General features: G+C 44.7%; 1 protein-coding gene across 1 annotated transcript in view; it reads right to left on the bottom strand.

Moving 5' to 3' along the window:
* The window catches only part of clip2 (CAP-GLY domain containing linker protein 2), a 173088-nt gene extending 153533 nt beyond the window's left edge, over positions 1-19555 (bottom strand). Inside the window, exons 1-2 of the mRNA XM_070856805.1 lie at positions 19012-19555; positions 18625-18846 (exon numbers count right to left, since the gene is read on the bottom strand). Of these exons, the coding sequence (XP_070712906.1) occupies positions 18625-18727 (103 nt within the window). The 5' untranslated portion in view covers positions 18728-18846; positions 19012-19555. The remainder of the gene's footprint in view (positions 1-18624; positions 18847-19011) is intronic.
* Positions 19556-22115: the final 2560 nt, after the last annotated feature.

Here is a 22115-nt window from a genome sequence, read left to right as displayed (position 1 = left end):
CACCATGTGCGAGGCTGCGGGTCTGAATCTCAATTGAAGTAGAGTGGGAGGAGGCTTGTGTGGAGCATAAACACCGGCACAAACCAGTTAGGCTGAATGGCCTGTTTCTGTGCTGTAAATTCTATGTAATTCTATGACGTTCACATAGTGCACGTGCCAAGAGCTGAGAAAGTGAAATTCTCGGCCAGCAATCGCTGTCGCTATTGGCATTGAACCAGTACAACGTTCCAAAAACGTTGCAGCCCTCTGTAACCACTGGTCAGCACACTGTGAGAGCTGGGGTTGAACCCAGATAGATGGGAGGATCGTCTCAACTGCATGTAGGAGTTGTAGATGGAATGCGTTTCGTTTTCTAGATGATGTGAACCCACAGCAGAAAACTGTCTATAATTAAACACAGGTTGGTACGAATTGAACTGTCTCACTCAGACACAGCAGAATTGTCAGTGATTCTCAGAGTGACCACAAAGATGGCGAGTGGGGGAAAAGTCGCACCAATGAAGTAGAGGATGATCTTATGAGGTAATGACCACGATGCATTGTTTACATAGAAACATAGAAAATAGGTGCAGGAGTAGGCCATTCGGCCCTTCGAGCCTGCAACACCATTCAATAAGATCATGGCTGATCATTTCCTCAGTACCCCTTTCCTGCTTTCTCTCCATACCCCTTGATCCCTTTAGCCGTAAGGGCCATATCTAACACCCATTTGAATATATCCAATGAACTGGCATCAACAACTCTCTGCGGCAGGGAAGTCCACAGGTTAACAACTCTCTGAGTGATGAAGTTTCTCCTCATCTCAGCCCTAAATGGCCTACCCCTTGTCCTGTGTCCCCTGGCTCTGGACTTCCCCAACATCGGGAACATTCTTCCCGCATCTAACCTGTCCAGTCCTATCAAAATCTTATACGTTTCTATGAGATCTCCTCTCATCCTTCTAAACTCCAGTGTATAAAAACCCAGTTGATCCAGTCTCTCCTCATATGTCAGTCCAGCCATCCCTGGAATCAGTCTGGTGAATCTTCGCTGCACTCCCTCAATAGCAAGAATGTCCTTCCTCAGATTAGGAGACCAAAACTGAACACAATATTCCAGGTGAGGCCTCACCAAGGCCCTGCACAGCTGCAGCAAGACCTCCATGCTCATATACTCAAATCCCCTAGCTATGAAGGTCAACATACCATTTGCCTTCTTCAATGTCTGCTGCATCTGCATGCCAACTTTCAATGATTGATGTACCATGACACCCAGGTCTCATTGCACCTCCCCTTTTCCTAATCTGCCGCCATTCAGATAATATTCTGCCTTCGTGTTTTTGCCACCAAAGTGGATAACCTCACATTTATCCACATTATACTGCATCTGCCATGCATTTGCCCACTCACCTAACCTGTCTAAGTCACCCTGCAGCCTCTAAGCATCCTCCTCTCAGTTCACAGCGCCACCCAGCTTGGTGTCATCTGCAAACTTGGAGATATTACACTCAATTCCTTCATCTAAATCATTAATGTATATTGTAAAGAGTTGGGGTCCCAGCACTGATCCCTGCGGCACTCCACTAGTCACTGCCTGCCATTCTGAAAAGGACTCGTTTATCCCGACTCTCTGCTTCCTGTCTGCCAACCAGTTCTCTATCCACGTCAGTACATTATCCCCAATACCATGTGCTTTGATTTTACACACCAATCGCTTGTGTGGGACCTTGTCAAAAGCCTTTTGAAAGTCCAAATACACATCCACTGGTTCTCCCTTGTCCACTCTGCTAGTTACATCCTCAAAAAATTCCAGAAGATTCGTCAAGCATGATTTCCCTTTCATAAATCCATGCTGACTTGAACCGATCCTGTCACTGCTTTCTAAATGCGCTGCTATTTCATCCTTAATGATTGATTCCAACATTTTCCCCACTACTGATGTCAGGCTAACCGGTCTATAAATACCTGTTTTCTCTCTCCTTTTTTAAAAAGTGGTGTTACATTAGCTATCCACAGTCCATAGGAACTGATCCAGAGTCGATAGATTGTTGAAAAATGATCACCAATGCATCCACTATTTCTAGGGCCACTTCCTTAAGTACTCTGGGATGCAGACTATCAGGCCCTGGGGATTTATCGGCCTTCAATCACATCAATTTCCCTAACACAATTTCCTGACTAATAAGGATATCCTTCAGTTCCTCCTTCTTACTAGACCTTCTGTCCCCGAGTACATCCGGAAGGTTATTTGTGTCTTCCTTCATGAAGACAGAACCAAAGTATTTGTTCAATTGGTCTGCCATTTCTTTGTTCCCCATTATAAATTCACCTGAATCCGACTGCAAGGGATCTACGTTTGCCTTCACTAATCTTTTTCTCTTCACATATCTATCGAAGCTTTTGCAGTCAGTTTTTATGGTCCCAGCAATCTTCCTCTCCTACTCTATTTTCCCCCTCTTAATTAAACCCTTAGTCTTCCTCTGCTGAATTCTAAACTTCTCCCAGTCCTCAGGTTTGCTGCTTTTTCTGGGCAATTTATATGCCTCTTCCTTGGATTTAACACTATCCTTAATTTCCTTTGTTAGCCACGGTTGAGCCACCTTCCCCGTTTTACTTTTACTCCAGAAAGGGATGTATAATTGTTGAAGTTCATCCATGTGATCCTTAAATGTTTGCCATTGCCTATCCACCGTCAATCCTTTAAGTATTATTTGCCAGTCTATTCTAGCCATTTCACGCTTCATACCGTCGAAGTTACCTTTCCTTAAGTTCACGATCCTAGTTTCTGAATTAACTGTGTCACTCTCCATCTTAATAAAGAATTCTATCATATTATGGTCACTCTTCCCCAAGGGGCCTCGCACAACAAGATTGCTAATTAGTCCTTTCTCATTACACATCACCCAGTCTAGGATGGCCAGCTCTCTAGTTGGTTCCTCGACATATTGGTCTAGAAAACCATCCCTAATACACTCCAGGGGTTTGAGGGGCTCAACCCTGTATCTGACCCATGCTCTACCTGAGTTGCCAATGTTTGATGCTGATACTGGAAAACCAATTCCCGATATGCACACTCGCAACGCAAGGCTTCAACTGGCAACACACACTGAAAATCAGCCTTTGGCTGCAACAGTGGAAAATGCTCCATTCCTTAGCATGTACATACCTCGTATTGATGAGTGCAGGAAGTGCAATAGAATATATGCTAAACTATATTTGCATGTACTTTATCAGTGTACATATAGATGTCATGAAAACAATTGCCAAACATCCTTGTTTTCAAATTCCTCCAAGGATCTCGCTCCTCCATATCTCAGTAACCTCCTCCAGCCCCACAAACTCCCCACCCCCCGCCCCCGAGATATCTGCGTTCCTCCAACTCTGGCATCTTGCTCATCCCTGATTTTATTTGCTCCACCATTGGCGCCCGTGCCTTCAGCTGCCTGGGCCCCAAGCTCTGGAACTCCCTCCCTAAACCTCTTTCCTCCTTAAAACCTACCTCTTTGACTAAGCTTTTGGTCATCTACCCTAATATCTCCTTATGTGGCTTGGTGTCAAGTTTTGTTTGATAACGCTCCTATTAAGTGCCTTGGGACGTTTTACTACATTAAAGGCGTTATATAAGTACAAGCTGTTGTTGTATGACGTTCATGAGGATAGACGTTCCAAGCGGCAAATTTCACATGCAACCACTTGACCCACTTGTACTAAATTCTCGAGTCTGCTATTTTTCTGCAGGCATTAACCCTTTTGAGATAGAGTAGAGGGGTCATGCTACACCCAAGCTGGATGTGCTTGATACTGGGTTCCCATTCTCCAGCACTGACATCTCCACTGTGATGCCCGTTACAATTGTTTCATACAGTACACTAGAGAGTTATGAGGAATTTTGGAGTAACACATCAGAATATGTCAGTATTCTTCAATTGTAAAGCCCTCTGGCAGTCACTGTAATAAAGAATTTTTTATACTCTGCTATCTTGTACTATTTTTTGAAAATCTTTTTTCTCTGGTGGTGGGTGAGTAAAGCTCCACTGATGTATTTTAGCGGTGTTGTTTATTGTCTATGAACTGATTTGGAGATAAACAAAACACAGACAATTATAGACGTTTAAAGAAGAGAACAGGATAGGTTTGTTTTGAGTTGATTTACTGTCTCATGGCATGGGTGAAGAAAATCTGTTCAACGATTCGTTCTGAGATTTAGAAACACATAATGGTACAGACACAGCCTGAGTCAAGAAACAAGTGTAGCGGAGTTGATTATTGCTGATGTTCGAATACGCGCTCCTATCAAAGTCCTTTCTCTATCATTTTAACGGCGGCCTTAGCCCATGTACTTTGTGAATGGCAATAAAAATATGAAACTGGAACAATAACCAGATACTGGGTGTACAGCGATATTACAGTCAAGTATTTTGGTCACGGCAGATTTGAACTCCGAGGGCACAAATACTGTTTATTGTTGGTCTGGAATGGTTTAGTTACAAACTTACTGGTTCTCCATTACGATGTAATTCTGAACAGCTGCACATTCAGACTCATAGCAAAATTAACAGCTGCTGTAGATAAGGTTTAAGAGCAATCACACCAATATCCTTTGTCTTAACGCCTGACAGTGTCCGTAGCACAGACTGCGAGAGGGGAAAGTATCTGACATAGCCAGGATCTGACCTTTTAAAGGGCTGCTTGCAGGGCAATACCTCTAAATACTTTAAGCTTTTGCTGAGGTTAATGAAACTATACAATCAAACGAGGAGACTCTGATCTAGGTATACAAACATCCCACAGCCCAATGTATTGGAAAGGGTTTCACGCCATTTAAATATGGAAAATTAATGAGGGAATTTTACCATCCGTACCCCCTTTAAAAAGGGAGTTTCATCATCCTGACCTCTTTTCACGAAGCACTCTTGACGTGAGGAACTCGCTTACACAGAAAACCTTGCACTTATTGCCCTTTAAAAGGGCCAGCATCTTCACGCTATAATGTTGTCAAATCTTTATTTTCTTTGTTTACAAGCAGACGTAAACATTGTTGGAATACATGATGGTGTCAACAGTATGTGACACATGGCTCTTCTAAAAAAAAAATCACATTTTATCAAACCTTTCTTCAGGAAGACATTGTCCCTTTAAGAACAGAGTTTCACTATCTAATCACGTTTTAAATATCTAACTGTTTAAAAAAAATACAATTGTTAAACTTAATTGATTTATAGACCACCTCCAAAGTCGACTTTGCAGTGCGTTTCTTTAAAACAATGAGTGCTGATGATATTACTGGGGATTTTACAGGCCTTGATGCTCTGGGGAGGGTTTAGAATGGAGCAACATGGATGGTTCTCGGCCTGGAAGTTGCACTAAGCGACTTGCTGAGCGGACTTGTTTTTGCTAAAGGGAACATGATCCAGGTTGCTGAGAGAAATGGTTCATGTAGATGGTGTAATGCATGCACCTGTGAAGTTTGTAGAGCTGTTGTCTCCTCATCGGACTGCTCCTGGGCATGGCCAAGGTGACCACTAACCGGTCCAGGCAGCGGGCAGTCGAGGGGTTCTTTCAACCCGACTGCCTGCCTCTCTTCTGCGGTTATATTTGAGCCAGGGTGTCCCTGGAGATGGAGCACGCGGTGTCCACCGGTACGCTCGTGGCCTTCCGCCGGAGGGACTGGAGTGCATTATCACCCCAGCAACCAAATTTTTTATTTGATTTAAGGTAATTGTAAAAAGTTAATTTATTTATTGTCAGGAGGGGGCACTTGATTTTTGGTTTCAATTAAAATAGTTGTAGAGTTGTTGCCTCCTCGTAGGACTGCTCCTGGGCCTGGCCAAGGTGGCCACTAACTGGTCCAGGCTGCAGGCGGTCAAGGAGGTCATTCAGCCCGACTGCCTGCATCCCTTCCTGCATCCCTTCCATGGCTACATCCGAGCCAGGGTGTCCCTGGAGGTGGAGCATGTGGTGTCCACCGGTACGCTCAGGGCCTTCCGCGAGAAGTGGGCACCGGAGGGACTGGAGTGCATCATCACCCCCAGCAACCAAATTTTAATTTGACTGTTTAATGTTCATAAAATTTTATTTGTTAATTTGTGGGTTCTAGTGCCCCTTTAATAAGGGGGCACTCGGCTTTATAGTTTTATTAAAATAGTTGTAGAGCTGTTGCATTGTCAGTGGCTTAGCCAGTCACATGATGTTCACAAGACTCAATAAAACCCCAGTCAGTTGGGTCTAGGTCATCCACGATGAGGTATGCAGTTGTGAATGACCTAGTAATGTGCAGTGTGATTGTTAAACCTTTGTTAATAAACTAACTAGTTCTTAATAGCAATGTGTTGCTATGAATTCTTAAGCAATGAACCCATTAATTAAATACATTGCAGATGGGAACAGGCTATTCAATTGAACTATGAGGGAAGAAGTTGGAGATACAAGTATTAAGGTTAACAACTGATAAACAAAGACTTGAAATTCGTAAGATTCTTCCCCTCTGAGGAGTGCTGCATCTAAACAACAACCTCCCAGCTAAACCGCTTGGTGACGTGCTGATCAATACTTTAGCTAAGAGCTGGATAAAAATAGAGAGGTGATTGGATGCTGTGTGGAACATAGTGATTCTTGAGTTGCTGGGATCCTGGAAATGCCATATCAAGGAAGGCAACTGGCCAAGGTTTCTTGAACTTCAGCACTGACCAGATGAACTATCTTCCTTAAAGTGAAGGAAGTGGGCTGTAAGGGTAGCTGGGTGTTCTGCAGTTTTAAATTACTTTTGGGGCTAGTGTGCAATTTTTAATAACTTTTCCACGTGAAACTTGATAGGTTGAGTTGACGAGGCAGGTCAAAAAGCCAATTCTCGTTCCATCCTTTAGGAACATAAGAACAGGAGTAGGCCATTCAGCCTCTCGAGCCTCGCCATTCAGTTAGATCATGGCTGATCTGTACCTCTGTATCCACCCTGTTAAATGCTTTAAACATTCTTAATACCTCAACGGATCACCCCTCAATATTCTAATTTATATTGTTGGCTGTAAGGCGCTTTGAGACATCCGGTGGTCATGAAAGGCGCTATATAAATGCAAGTCTTTCTTTCTTTTTAACTGAGAATGTGAGAATGTGAAACTTGCTACCACATTAAATGGTTGAGGCGATTAGCATAAATGCATTTAAGCGGAAGTTAGATAACTACATGAAGGAGAAAGGAATAGAAGGATAGGTTGGTAGGGTGAGATGAAGTAAGGTGGGAGGCTGGTACGGAGCACAAACACCTCATGGACCAGTTGGGCCGAATGGTCTGTTTCTGTGCTGTAAAATTCTATGAAACTGCCCTGAGCCTGACATTGTGACAGACGTGAATTCACTGGCAATACTTCAGCATTCTAGTCTTTCAACTATATACTAGCAGATCTTCCCTGGCATTGCCCTTGGATAAAATTCTGAAGCAAAGTTTATCTGCTAAGATACATTATGCTGAACATGTTCAGTTAAGGCCTGTCACTGTTCAGTTGGTCGTTGTTGCTGCTCAAGTGTTCCCTGTAGGGAAGTGATCTAAATAGGCAAATCAGACAATTGTAGCGGTTTTAAATTTCTGACTGTGGGTCAAAAAATCCAGTTAAAAAAAAATAGCCTTTCCGAGGATGTTTTGCATCTGTAAAAAGTGAACATCTGGGTGTAGATATACTCCCATTAAATCAAAGCGTGTGCTGTTTTATAAAATGTGGAACATTATACTATATAAGGTGTGTGTCGCTTTAAGGCTGCAACGGCTAATTGCTGTTAAGTAAACACTGCGTTCATTCAGAAGTAATTGAGACTGCTGACATCCTGGCATTTTGTATTCCTGGAGAGCTCCTTTGCTTCTTTGTACTTTTCTTTGAAGTGTGACACAGAATGTTGCGGGTGTGACACTTGGAAGTGTGACAGAGGAGTGTGACAGATTGGAAATGCAAGCTAGATATACAGTGTTTCAAATATTATATAAACAGCTCGATGTTAAAGTCAGCTTTTTTTGTGCAGTTGACTATTCCAACGCACTCCTGGCTGGCCTTCCACATTCTACCCTATGTAAACTAGAGGTCATCCAAAACTCAGCTGCCCGTGTTCTAACTTGCACCAAGTCCCGCTCACCCATCACACCTGTGCTCGCTGATCTACATTGGCTCCCAGTTAAGTAACACCTCAATTTCAAAATTCTCATCCTTGTTTAACAAATCCCTCTATGACCTCACCCCTCCCTACCTCTGTAATCTCCTCCAGCCTCACAACCCCTCGAAGATGTCTGTGCTCCTGAAATTCTGCCCACTTGAGCATCCCTGATTATAACTGCTCAACCATCGGTGGCCGTGCCTTTAGCTGCCTGGGCCCTAAGCTTTGGAATTCCTTCCCTAAACCTCTCCGCCTCTATTTCCTCCTTTAAGACGCTCCTTAAAACCTACCTCTTTGACCAAGCTTTTGGTCATCTGCCGTAATTTCTTCTCATCCAGCTCGATGCCAAATTCATTTTTTTGTCATATAACTCTCCTGTGAAGTGCCTTAGGACGTTTTACTATGTTAAAGGCACGATATAAATATAAGTTGTTGTTGGAACACTGAGGGTGTAGCCATTTCAAAGGGGAACAAGATATGTTCACTGTGCTGATTGGAGTGGTAATAATGATGGCTTACTGGCTCTTCTCATCACAGCCATTGTTAAAAGGGAACATTGGGAGTGGTGCAATTACTTCTGCACTGCGTGTGATTAATATGGTACGTCCACATGAGTGGTAAGCACTACTGCTTGTATGAGCACCCAATGGTTGGAGGGCAGGTAAACTCACTTAAAGATCAGGAAATGCTGGGTGAATTCAACCACTTGTTCTTCAAAGGGGTTAAAATGGTGGGATTCTGCATTGGAACATTCTACCTCATGCCCTCCCAGAAAATACAAATCTTCCCAAACACACGCGCACCAAAGCAAGCAGGAAAGAAGTTTTACCTCACACTTCAAAGCCATGTGCCCACACAAACCGTTTCGGTGTGCAAACTTCCATATGATACAATACCAGATGGGATCCATCCTCCTCCCTCTCCTAACACAAGCTTACAGGTGCTGCGCTCTCCATTTTAAGCCCAGTGGCTAGCCTTCTAATACTGCTACACACACATTGCTGGTGATTTAGGAGTAACTGGAGTGTAACAGCCCTCCCTCCCCATCTTCGCTGACTCAACAAGACTGGCTACAATAGTGAAAGTATCATCCCAATCTGAATGCTGCCTGTGGAAGCAGTATCTGGGTGTGAGTGAGTAGAAACACCAAGCGTGGATTTTATGCTTCAACCCTCACAACGCAGAGGTTTGTGCGAAAGAAGTACACATTTGGAAATCAAATACAGAGGGTAGTGTGCCCCACACAATTTTCTGTCATATACAAATGGCCATGCACAATGCACCCTGCACAACTTCTTAATATGCGCCCTTGTCGCAAGAAACTCTCAACAAAGGCCGTCAAATTACAGGAAGGATGTGATTGCACGAGAGAGGGTGCAGGGGAGATTTACGAGGATGTTGCCAGGACTGGAAAATTTTAGCTATGAGGAACGATTGGATAGGCAGGGGCTGTTTTCCTTGGAACAGAGGAGGCTGAGGGAAGATTTAATTGAGGTGTATAAAATTATGAGAGGCCTAGATAGAGTGGATAGGAAGGATCTATTTCTCTTAGCAGAGGGGTTAATAACCAGGGGGCAGAGATTTAAAATAATTGGTAGAAGGATTCGAGGGGAGATGTGGAAACGTCCAGATTCCCAGAGGGTGATGGGGGTCTGGAACTCACTGCCTGAAAGGGTGGTAGAGGCAGAAATCCTCATCGCATTTAAAACATACCTGGATGTGCACTTAAAGAGCCGTAGTCTACAGGGCTACGGACCTAGTGCTGGAAAGTGGGATTAGGCTGGGTAGCTCTTTTTCGATCGACACAGACACGATGGGCTGAATGGCCTCCTTCTGTGTCGTAATTTTTCTGAGTCCATTAAGTAAAATCTATCCCATGCCCATTGCTTCTTCAGCGGAACCACATTGAAAATGTCGTGAAAGCTCCCTCAATGGATCAGTGGGTAAATGCAACTGTGTGCAGAATGTAGCCTTTCAAGGCTAAATCTTGACCAGAGTGGGGGAGGGGATAAATGGACCCAATGGCCCTGTGCTAGAAAGGAGAAATCCAATCAGCTAGATACCCCAGCCGATGGCTATCCAGCTTTCTTTGCTGAGAATGTAAAAGTAAACTTGAGGACACTGGGTAAAGACTGGAGCAGACAGAGCTGTGATATCCCGCATGATTTAATGGGCTGGAGGCGCATAGTATTTACAGCACAGAAACAGGCCAGTCGACCCAACTGGTCAGCACCGGTGTTTATGCTGCACGTGAGCCTCCTCCCACGCTACTTCACTGAACCCTGTCAACATATCATTAGATACTATTAGCTGATGTAGCAAAGCAGCAGTATCTTTAAAATCATACCTCAGTAACTATCATTATCTGTAGAAGGAAAGGGGAATTAACTGGTGCCAAGAGGGACAATTTAACATGCAAGTTCCCATAAAGAGCAGCAACTGGCTCTACACCTCATGCGCCCTCTCCCGAAACATCACCGAGCTGGTAGTTTAATTCTGGACAAGAGTGCGAAAGCTGCAGCCTACACATCACTGCAACCAATCAGAGTCGACCTCACAACATCACTGCATGCACTAAGAAACCAATGTATTACTTACCAGCGCAATGTCCAATCTCGCTCGGGCTGGCAGACATGCGCCGAACAGCAGGTTTAAGCCTGTACTGAATGAAGCAGGCCACACACACTTCATATGTCAGTCCTGCCTTCCTGGAATGGCAGGACTGACATATGAAGAAAGACTGGATCGGCTAGGCTTACATTCACTGGAGTTTAGAAGAATGAGAGGGAATCTCATAGGAGCATAAAAAATTCTGACGGGATTGGACAGGTTAGATGCAGGAAGAATGTTCCCGATGTTAGGGAAGTCAAGAACCAGGGGTCACAGTCTAAGGATAAGAGTAAGCCATTTAGGACCGAGATGAGGAGAAACTTCTTCGCTCAGAGAATTGTGAACCTGTGGAATTCTCTACCACAGAAAGTTGTTGAGGCCAATTCGTTAGATATATTCAAAAGGGAGTTAGATGTGGCCCTTATGGCTAAAGGGATCAAAGGGTATGGAGAGAAAGCAGGAATGGAGTACTGAAGTTGCATGATCAGCCATGATCATATTGAATGGTGGTGCAGGCTCAAAGGGCTGAATGGCCTACTCCTGCACCTATTTTCTATGTTTCTATGTCTATGTTTCTAATCTATAGATAAGGACCCCTCTGCTTTGCTCTGAGTGGTTGAGAGCACCACCACACACACACACAAACAACTCTGCAATGTGAAGACATGCCCGGGCAGGGAGAGTGGCAGGCTCAGTTTAGGAGGACACTGGAGAGACACTAACACCCAACCGGTAAAATAGTGCCAAAAGCACATTAAGGACTTTCTCTCCATCAGGTTGATATTGTAAATCTATGAAAACAGTTTTCATTTGTATCAAATAATTGGCAGCTTTGCCCATACATAAAATAGAAAGAAGAAAGATTTGCATTTCTATAGCGATTTTCATGACCTCAGCACACCCTAAAGCGCTTTACAGCCAATTAAGTACTTTTTTGAAGTGTAGCCACTGTTGTAATGTAGGAAACGTGGAATTTGCGCACAGCAAGCTCCCATGAACAGCAATGTGATCATGACCAGACGATCTGCTTTGGTGATTTTGGTTAAGGGATAACAATTGGCCCATGACACCAGGGATAAAACCTCTGCTTTTCATCGAACAGTGCGGCAGGATCTTTTGAGTCCACTTGAGAGGACAGATGGGGCCTCGGTTTAACGTCTTATCTGAAAGACGGTACCGCCGACAGTGCAGCACCTCCTCAGTGGATTTTGTGCTCAAGTCCCTGGAGTGGGACTTGAACCTATAACCTTCTGACTCAGAGGCGAGAGTGCTACCCACTGAGCCATGGCTGACACCTAAATACAAATTATGGGGTTTTTTTTGAAGGTGAAGAATTTTCATGTATCAAGGTAATGCGTGGAGGAAGATGGTGGCAGTGTTGTCACTCCAGGCAAGATGAGTCGAGGTTGAGAACTGAGATGTATGATTGGAGGTCATAGAGATGGGATGGAGCAAAGCAATAGAGAGCTTTGCTGACAAAGAGCAAGATTTTAAGGTGGATGCTCCGGGGCCAGTGGTAGTTGGCGAGGAGGTGAGTGGGTGTTCGTGTGGGATAGATACAGGCTGCAGATTATTTGATGACTAGCAGTTTGTGTAGGGTGGACCTGGGGAGGCAGGTTGGGAGAACATTGGGAAAACCAAGTCTCGAAGTAATGAAGGCAGGTCTGAGGGTGCACAGGTGGGAGGTGGAGGTAAACCACCTTGGTAATGGATAGGATGTGGGGTTTGAAGTTCAGCTTAAGATACTGCATATCTGCAGCTTCAGTACTGCTGAGTATCTGGGGAGGAAGGTGGGGCCAGAAGTGTGAAATTCTTTGCAAGAGCTGAACAAGATGTGATCTGAAAAAGGTTCCAAATCATCCAGAACATGAAATCAGGGGTGTAGATCAACTGGTGGAGCTGGATGTCATAGGTGTACATAAGGGAATGAATCCCAGGAATGCAGATGATTTTGCTGACTGGCAGCATTTAGGGAACAGGAAGGGGCAAGGTCTGATGCCTCAGGGTATGATATCTCAGGGTATGATGCCTCAGGACACACTGAAGGTGAATGCGGGCAATGGGAGGACAAACTGGTGGAGGAGGTAAACTGACCATATTGGGACAAGGAAGAACGCAAGAACATAAGAAATAGGAGCAGGAGTAAGCCATTTGATCCCTTGAGCCTGCTCCGCCATTCAATCTCAGCTGATCCGATCTTGACCTCAACTCCACTTTCCTGCCCGCTCCCCATAACCCTTGACTCCCTTATCTTTCAAATATCTGTCGATCTCTACCTTCAACATATTCAATGATCCAGCCTCAACAGCTCTCTGGGGTAGAGAATTCCAAAGATTCACGACCCGCTGAGAGAAGAAATTCCTCCTCATCTCCATTTTAAATATGCGACCCCTTATTCTGAAACTATGCCCCCTAGTTCTAGATTCATGAGGAGAAACATCCTCTCTGCATCTACCCTGTCAAGCCCCCTTAGAATCTTATATGTTTCAATAAGATCATCTCTCATTCTTCTAAACGCCAATGAGTATAGGCCCAACCTGCTCAACCTTTCTTCATCTCAGGAATCAACCCAGTGACCCTTCTCTGAACTGCCTCCAATGGAAGTATATCCCTCCTTAAATAAGGAGACCAAAACTGTACATAGTACTCCAAGTGTGGCCTCACCAACACCCTGGACAGTTGTAGCAAGACATCCCTACTTATATACTCCATCCCCCTTGCAATAAAGGCCAACATTCCATTTGCCTTCCTAATTACTTGCTGTACCTGCATACTAACTTTTTGTGTTTCATGTACAAGGACCCCCAGACCCCTCTGTACCGCAGCATTTTGTAGTCTCTCTCGAGTTAAATAATAATTTGCTTTTTTAAACTTCCTACCAAAGTGGATAACCTCACATTTTGCCACATTATACTCCATCTGCCAAATTTTTGCCCGCTCACTAAACCTATCTATATCCCTTTGCAGACTCTTTGTGTCCTCATCAAAACTTGCTTTCCCACCTGTCTTTGTATCTTCAGCAAATTTGGCTACATTACACTCGGTCCCTTCATCTAATTCATTAATATAGATTATAAATAGTTGAGGCTCCAGCACTGATCCCTGCTGCACCACACTAGTTACTGTTTGCCAACCTGAAAATGACCCATTTATCCTGACTCTCTGTTTTCTATTCGTTAGCCAATCCTCTATCCATGCTAATATATTACCATCAACCCTTTGAGCTCTTATCTTGTGCAGTAACCTTTTATCTGGCACCTTGTCGAATGCCTTCTGGAAATCCAAATACACTACATCTACTGATTCCCCTTTATCCACCCTGCTCGTTACATCCTCAAAGAACTCTTAACAAATTTGTCAAACATGATTTCCCTTTCATAAAACCATGCTGACTCTGCTTGATTGTATTATGATTTTCTAAATGTCCTGCCACTACTTCCTTAATAATGGACTCCAGCATTTTCCCAATGACAGATGTTAGGCTAACTGGTCTATAGTTTCCTGTTTTCTGTCTCTGTCCTTTCTTGAATAGGGGCGTACATTTGCAGTTTTCCAATCTGCTGGGACCTCTCCAGAATCCAGGGAATTTTGGTAGATTACAACCGATGCATCCACTATCTCTGCAGCCACTTCTTTTAAGGACTGGAACCAGGAGAGGGCAGTGTCACGGAGGGGGACCATGGAGGAGCTGCAGTTTAGGAAGGTGGAATGGTTGACTGTGTTGAATGCTGTGAAGAGGATAGGGAGGGAAAGTTGCACAGGATTATGGGCAAATTGCAATGTTGTTTCAATGGATTTGAATAGGAAGTAGTGGGAGAGGCAGGTATGGGAGTGGGTGCTATAGAGCAAAGCCCCTCAGTTCTGCCCAGCTTGGGAAAAACGACCTCCTACTATACCAGTGCGAATCTTTCATTTTCCACCTCAGCCGTGCTTAGCAACTGACTGTGGGGCGGACTAATTGAGAGGTTGTGGAAGAACAGGCTGGCTAGGGTTCTGGCTGAGACCACAAATGGTGGACTGGCTGGGGAGGCTGATTAGTGAGCTGGTGAGCTGTGGGGCTAGCTGGAGAGTTTGGCTTCGGGCCTTTCTGACCCTCCTTATAATAACTTTTCAATAGTTCCTCATACGGTTCCTCAAATAGCAGAATACAAAATCGTGAACCTAAATTGATATTACAGATTATTATTAAGCAGCTTTGTCTTATTTTACTAAAATTACCAAGTACCCTTAAGTCAATGTTGTGGAACTGATCATTCAAATTGATGTGGTTACTAAATTCCCATTTTGTTGTGTTATTTACATTGTTTAATTCAAAATTATCGGGAGCAGTCTGTGTATTTAATACAGTCGTTGCCAGGGATGTTGAGGACATGCACTGAGCTCTGCAGGGCACCAGCAGACAAGAATGGGTTAAATGATCCACGTTATTTTTTGTTTCAGAATTCAGGTAGCCCTGTTAGTAATCCCTGCAGTCAGCAAATAGATTGCGTCACAACATGCATTTATATAGCGCCTTTAACGTAGTAAAATGTCCCAAGGCACTTCACAGTAGCATTATCAAACAACATTTAACACCAAGCCACATAAGGTGATATTCGGACAGACTTGGTCAAAGAGAAAAGTTTTAAGAAGCGTCTTAAAGCAGGATAGAGAGGTAACGAGTCGGAGAGATTTAGGGAGAGAATGCCAGAACATGGGGCCTCGGCAGCTGAAGGCACGGCCGCCTGTGGTGGAGTGATTAAAATCGGAGGGTTGTAGGGCTGGAGGATGTTACAGAGATAGGGAGGGGCGAGGCCATGATGGGATTTGAAAACAATGTTGAGAATTTTTAAATCGAGGCGTTGCTCAAAAGGGAGCCAGCACAGGGACGATGAGTGAATGGGACTTGATGCGTGTTAGGACATGGGCAGCAGAGTTTTGGATAACCTAAAATTTATGTAGGGTGGAAGATGGGAGGCCGGCCTGGAGTGCTTTGGAATGGTAAAGTCTAGGGATAACAAAGGCATGGATGAGGGCTTCAGCAGCGGATGAGCTGAGGCAGGCGGCGTTGGCCGATGTTACAGAGGTGGAAGAAGGCGGTCTTAGTGACGGCGCAGATATGTGGTCAGAAGCTCAACACAGTCAATAAAACATCAAGATTGTTTTCAGCCTTAGACAGTTACCAGGGAGAGGGATAGAGTCAGTGGCCAGGGGACAGAGTTTGTGGCAGGGACCGAAGACAATGGCTTTGGTCTTCTCAATATTTAGTTGGATAAAATTTTTGCGCATCCAGTATTGGATGTCGGACAAGCAGTCTGACAATTAGACAGTGGCGGGGTCGAGAGAGGTGCTGGTGAGGTAGAGCTGGATGTCGTCAACATACATGTGGAAACTGGTGTTGTGTTTTTGATGATGTCACCAAGGGGCAGCATGTAGATGAGGAATAGGAGGCGGACAAGGATAGATCCTTGGGGGGACTCCAGAGGTAACGATGCTGGAGCGAAAAGAGAAGCTACTATAGGTAATTCTCTGGCTCGACTGGATAGATAAGAATGAAACCAGGCGAGTGCAGTCCCACCCAGCTGGGCGACAGTGGAGAGACGTTGGAAGTGGATGATGTGATCAACCATGTCAAAGTCTGCAGACAAGTTGAGCAGGACGAGGAGGGCTAGTCACATAGGATGTCATTTGTGACTTTGATAAGAATTGTTTTGGTACCGTGGCAGGGGCGGAAACCTGATTGGATGGATTCAAACATGGCGATCCGGGAAAGCTGAGCATGGATTTGGGAAGCGACAACATGTTAAATGGCCCGGTCAGTCTCACAAGGGAATAAATGGCCCAGGTTAGTCTCACAAGGGGGATAAATGGACCAGGTCAGTCTATCAAGATGGATAAGGGGGAACCAGTGGATGTGGTGTATTCGGATTTCCAAAAGGCATTCGATAAGGTGCCACATAAGAGGTTATTGCACAAGATAAAAGCTCACAGGGTTGGGGGTAATATATTAGCATGGATAGAGGATTGGTTAACTAACAGAAAACAGAGATTTGGGATAAATGGGTCATTTTCCGGTTGGCAAACAGTGACTAGTGGGGTGCCGCAGGGATCGGTGCTGGGTCCTCAACTATTTACAATCTATATTAATGACTTAGATGAAGAGACCAAGTGTAATGTAGCCAAGTTTGCTGATGATACAAAGATGGGTGGGAGAGAAAGTTGTGAGGAGGATACAAAAAATCTGCAAAGGGGTATAGGCAGGCTAAGTGAGTGGGCAAAAATTTGGCAGATGGAGCATAATGTGGGAAAATGTGAGGTTATCCACTTTGGCAGAAATAATAGAAAAGCAAATTATAATTTAAATGGAGAAAAATTGCAAAGTGCTGCAGTACAGAGGGACCTGGGGGTCCTTGCGCATGAAACACAAAAAGTTAATATGCAGATACAGCAAGTAATCAGGAAGGCAAATGGAATGTTGGCCTTTATTGCAAGGGGAATAGAGTATAAAAGCAGAGAAGTCCTGCTACAACTGTACAGGGTATTGGTGAGGCCACTCCTGGGATACTGCGTGTAGTTTTGGTTTCCATATTTATGAAAGGATATACTTGCTTTGGAAGCAGTTCAGAGAAGGTTCACTAGGTTGATTCCAAAGATGAGGGGGTTGACTTATGAAGATAGGTTGAGTAGGTTGGGCCTATACACATTGGACTTCAGAAGAATGAGAGGTGATCTTATTGAAACTTATAAGATAATGAGGGGGCTCGACAAGGTGGATGCAGAGAGGATATTTCCACTCATAGGGGAAACAAAAACTCGGGGACATAGTCTTAGAATAAGGGGCCACCCATTTAAAACTAAGATGAGGAGAAATTTCTTCTCTGAGGTTGTAAATCTTTGGAATTCTCTGCCCCAGAGAGCTAAGGAGGCTGGGTCATTTAATATATTTAAGGCGAAGATAGACAGATTTTTGAGCGACAAGGGAGCAAAGGGTTATGGGGAACAGGCAGGGAAGTGGAGCTGAGTCCATGATCAGATCAGCCATGATCGTACTGAATGGGGGAGCAGGCTCAAGGGGCCATATGGCCTACTCCTGCTCCTATTTCTTACGTTCTTAAGGTAAATAAATGGCCTAGGTCAGTCTCATAAGGGGAGTAACTGCATTTTTCCTGCCTAACCTGTATCATTCTGTTAATTGTCTGTATCACAATTAGTCCTGAGGCAGATTCCTAATTTCGGTGGGGGGGGGGGGGGGGGAGAGAGTGAATACGGTGATCTTTCAAAGCCTCTGAATCTCACTGAATAAAGCTGCCTGTCACCCAATGTGATCCAGCTAATTCTGGGCCATGAAGAAAGGTCGACATTCGGGAGGAGGACGTTTTCACCACAGTCTCAAAAGAACTTTAAAAAAAAATTGGATTAGGACATTGCAAAATTGTCCCAGTGTTTAAATTGAAGGATATGACAGGGTTCAGTCCATGACAATAACAACAGCTCGCATTTATATAGCGCCTTTAACGAAGTGAAATATCCCAAGGCGCTTGGCGGGATCATTATTGAACAAAAGTCAGCACCGAGCCACATGAGGAGACACTGGGACAGGTAAGTCAATCTTAATCGCGGTTCAGGGATGCTCAAGTGACAGATGCAATTCCATCACTGGTTAATTCCGCTTCGCACAATAGCGCTCTACGCGAATTGTGCATTTGCAGATGTGAGACCTGATGTCATCCCTTCAGACAGGTACGAGAGGAGAAGCAGTGAACAAAGAATTTGTGTACAAACGCCTGGCGTAGCTCTTAGCTCGCCGGAAAATCACCATCATTGCATTAATCTGAAAAACCGAGCTGCTGATGATAGCGTCCATTTCTATCAAACAGGGCAGCGGTCCCTCAAAGATCGTGCTCGCAGCCTGGTCTCTTACCTTCTTTAGGCCCGGCTATTGCTGCAGAGCCCCGGCCCACTGGGCTGGAGTGCTTACTGACCCGGCCTGGGGCTTTCAGCCCACTGGGTTTGAGCAGGCTCATTTCCCTAACGTCGGGGTCTCGGGCCGGCAGACAGTACTCGTTCTCTCGGAGGGCTGAGGATTAGCACTGGCCACTTCACACATCTCTCCAGCTCGCCGCTCCTTCCATCCTTACAGCACCTAATTGTCAATCAGAAAAGAAAACAAAAAAAAAATCTGCATCACAGCCTCAAATAACCCAACCGCCCAGCAATAGACGGCAGAAGCCCACCCCATCTCCCCCACACCAGCAGCTCTGGCTCCATACAGAGAGAGAGCCCTTTGTGGTTTCAGCAGCATCCTTACCCAATCTTTCCTCTCATCCAGCTCCCTGTGTTACAGTGGTTTTCGCTGGAGCCCGCCCCTGGGCTGTGTGGCTCCTGCAGCTCCCCTGCCTCTCCCTTTGGCTGCTCGGGTCGGCTGCAGAGAAACGGGAGAGAAGCTGACAGCACCCAGTCACATGGAGCTGCACAGACACACTTGCGTCCGCTTCAGTCCGCTGAGGATCGGAGCAGCGAGGCACACAGCACGTTTGCCAATCATTCACGGGTCCGGAATCCAGGAGCTGTCCACTGGCTGGCTTCTGCAACAAACAATATAAAAGCAGTGTTTACACAAAGCAGCAGAAGCCAGCGTCAGCCGAATGAGCTTCCACTGCCCCCAGGACTGAAATGTCCTTAATACTGGACAGCCAGCACAGGAGACGGGCTCCTCCTGATCCAGTGTGCGTCTAACGGGAGGGCACGCAGTGCACTGAGAGGCTGTGATTGACTCCTAGCTCGGTTGAATAAATGAACAAAAGGAAGAGTGATAGGGGGAGGGCGCTGCCTCCTCCAGCTGCCTGTTGTTCCTTCGCCAGTCGGGCTTATGGATTATTCATTGGGGAAGCAGCTGGGACAGGAAATGAATGTCAAACAAAGGCGGAAGCTTGAATCTGGTTAAAGTGTTGCTGCTCTCAATCTGCCACAGAAAATTCTGCTGCAAGGGAAAGCACGTCATGTTGGGGAAAGAGTAGAACCGTGTGGCTTTGACAGCAGCAGTGTGTAACTGTGACGTTTTAATAACTCACAAGGAACTGATATGTTTTTAAACAAAATACATATATTTTTTTAATGATTATTCTCAAACTTGATATTCAATTGACCTCTAACTCCCCAGGCTGGGGAGAGGACACCAGGCAGGTTCTAGTCCTGATCACTGTCCAGTGACCCCGGATTGGAGTCAGCATCTTGGCATTGGGTGAGAATAACGTTAGGCTCAGCTGTGATGCCCTCCGTGGTTGAATATCTGCCAATATTCACTGAGTTCGCACGTGAAGAGCTGTCACTTTGAATGAGACACTGGGGGGGCTGCTGACACCCCCACAACATAGTGTTGCAGTATTTAGGCAGCACCGTGTCCGAGCAGACTGGGTGGCACAGTGGATTAGAGCAATGGCTGTTCCCATCTGGGACTTGGGATCATCATCATCGTAGGCAGTCCCTCGGAATCGAGGAAGACTTGCTTCCACTCTTAAAATGAGTCCTTAGGTGACTGAACAGTCCAATACGAGAGCCACAGACTCTGTCACAGGTGGGACAGATAGTCGTTGAGGGTCAGGGTGGTTGGGACTGGTTTGCCGCAAGCTCTTTCCGCTGCCTGCGCTTGGTTTCTCAATGCTCTCAGTGATGAGACTCGAGGTGCTCAGCGCCCTTTCAGATGCACTTCCACCACTTAGGGTGGTCTTTGGCCAGGGACTCCCAGGTGTCAGTGGGGATGTTGCACTTTATCAGGGCGGCTTTGAGGGATCAAATGTAGCCTTGGCTGATGGTTTGAGCATCTCCTCCCTCTGCATGGCTGCAAGGTCCTGGGTGAGATGACTTTGTCCAGTCTCAGCTCAGTTCCCAATGGGCCCACATTTTGTTAACTGCCAGTTAGTGCTGAATTCTAGGTACCCATACGGCATGGTATTATGGTACTAAGGCAGCAGTGCTGAAGCCTGGTACCCATTTGCAGTGACACTGAGATTGACCAAACTGATATCGTAGACACTTTATTGCTGACCCTAATTCCAGATAATGTGTTCCTGTCAGGTGAAGCTTTCTGCCGGGAATGCTAAAGACAAAATCCTAAATTTCTTCCTTACCTTACTTCAGGGAAAAATAATCCAGCACTGATATTAATGTCTCTGTAACCCTCAGTACTTTTAATATCTCTATAAGCCAGTGATATTAATATTTCCATATATCTAACCATCAGCGTTAATATCTATGTAACCGTCAATTTGATTCATATCACTATAACCCTCAGCGTTAATATCTATGTAACCCTCAATATGATTCATATCACTATAACCCTCAGTGTTAATTTCTCTATAACCCTCGGTGTTATTAATATCTATATAACCCTCAGTGTTATTAATATATCTGTATCCCTCAGTGTTATTGACATCATTATACAGGTATCCCTCAATCCTCCTTCTCAACAGATATCAATCCATGCCCCTCTTAAAGCTGTCAATTGATCCTAAATGATGATCTATTGTTCTGTGAGGGGAGAAAGTTGTTTTTTCTAAGTTGTAACCTTGCTTGCAGCTTGTGAATTTTGTACTTGTGTCCTTTGGTCACATGTTCATTATACATGTGAAATAGCTTTCTTACAGCAATCTTATCTGTATCTTTTATTTTGAAGACCTGTCTCAGGTCTCCCTCGGTCTTCTTTGCTCCAGCCAATAGGTTCAGTCTTTCTTCATAACACAGTTCCCTATGGGCTAGAACCATACTGGTTAGTCTTGTATGCACCCTCTCTAATGCATCTATTTTGTTTTTGAGATAGGGCAACTAAGCATGCACTCCATACTGCAGAACTGGCTTCCCCATTGATTCGTACAACATCATTATAACTTTTTCTGAATCCAATACCCTCCAGATCTGTTCCACCACAGTTTGAAGACAAAGCAGCATTGACCATGACTGCAAAGTTGTGCAGTGACCAGATCATCTCATGGCTGGGAGAGGAGAAAATGGAGTTGGAATGCTGAACTGGAGATATGAAATGGTAGACCTGGGTGAATTATCACCCAAGTGCTTCCATAAAGAATGATTCAATGAGGAGGTGATGCTGGGAAATGCCAGTGTCTCTGAAGGATGGGCATAACCACAATCTATGGAATTGGTCTTTATAATAGGCGGCAATAATATGGGTTCAAAAGATGTGAAGACATGAGTTACACTTCAATGACAGTGTTTATTCTATTTCACATAATGCCTGTTGGGTCAATAGACTTCCCCAGTTCCCAAAATATCTGCACATTTTTAAAATTGAACAGAAATGAAGTTCCTTATTAAAAAGCAGCATTCAAAGTTTTAAACCAGGCGTAATTTCTGTTCCCACCTACCCATTCTTCCAGCAAAATTCAGGATAAGTGGGTA

This window comes from Pristiophorus japonicus, chromosome 16 (genome assembly GCF_044704955.1).
Source record: "Pristiophorus japonicus isolate sPriJap1 chromosome 16, sPriJap1.hap1, whole genome shotgun sequence".
In the NCBI taxonomy this organism is placed as follows: domain Eukaryota; kingdom Metazoa; phylum Chordata; class Chondrichthyes; family Pristiophoridae; genus Pristiophorus; species Pristiophorus japonicus.
Note: the sequence above shows the minus strand (reverse complement) of the source record. Positions and strands in the feature narration are given on the sequence as shown.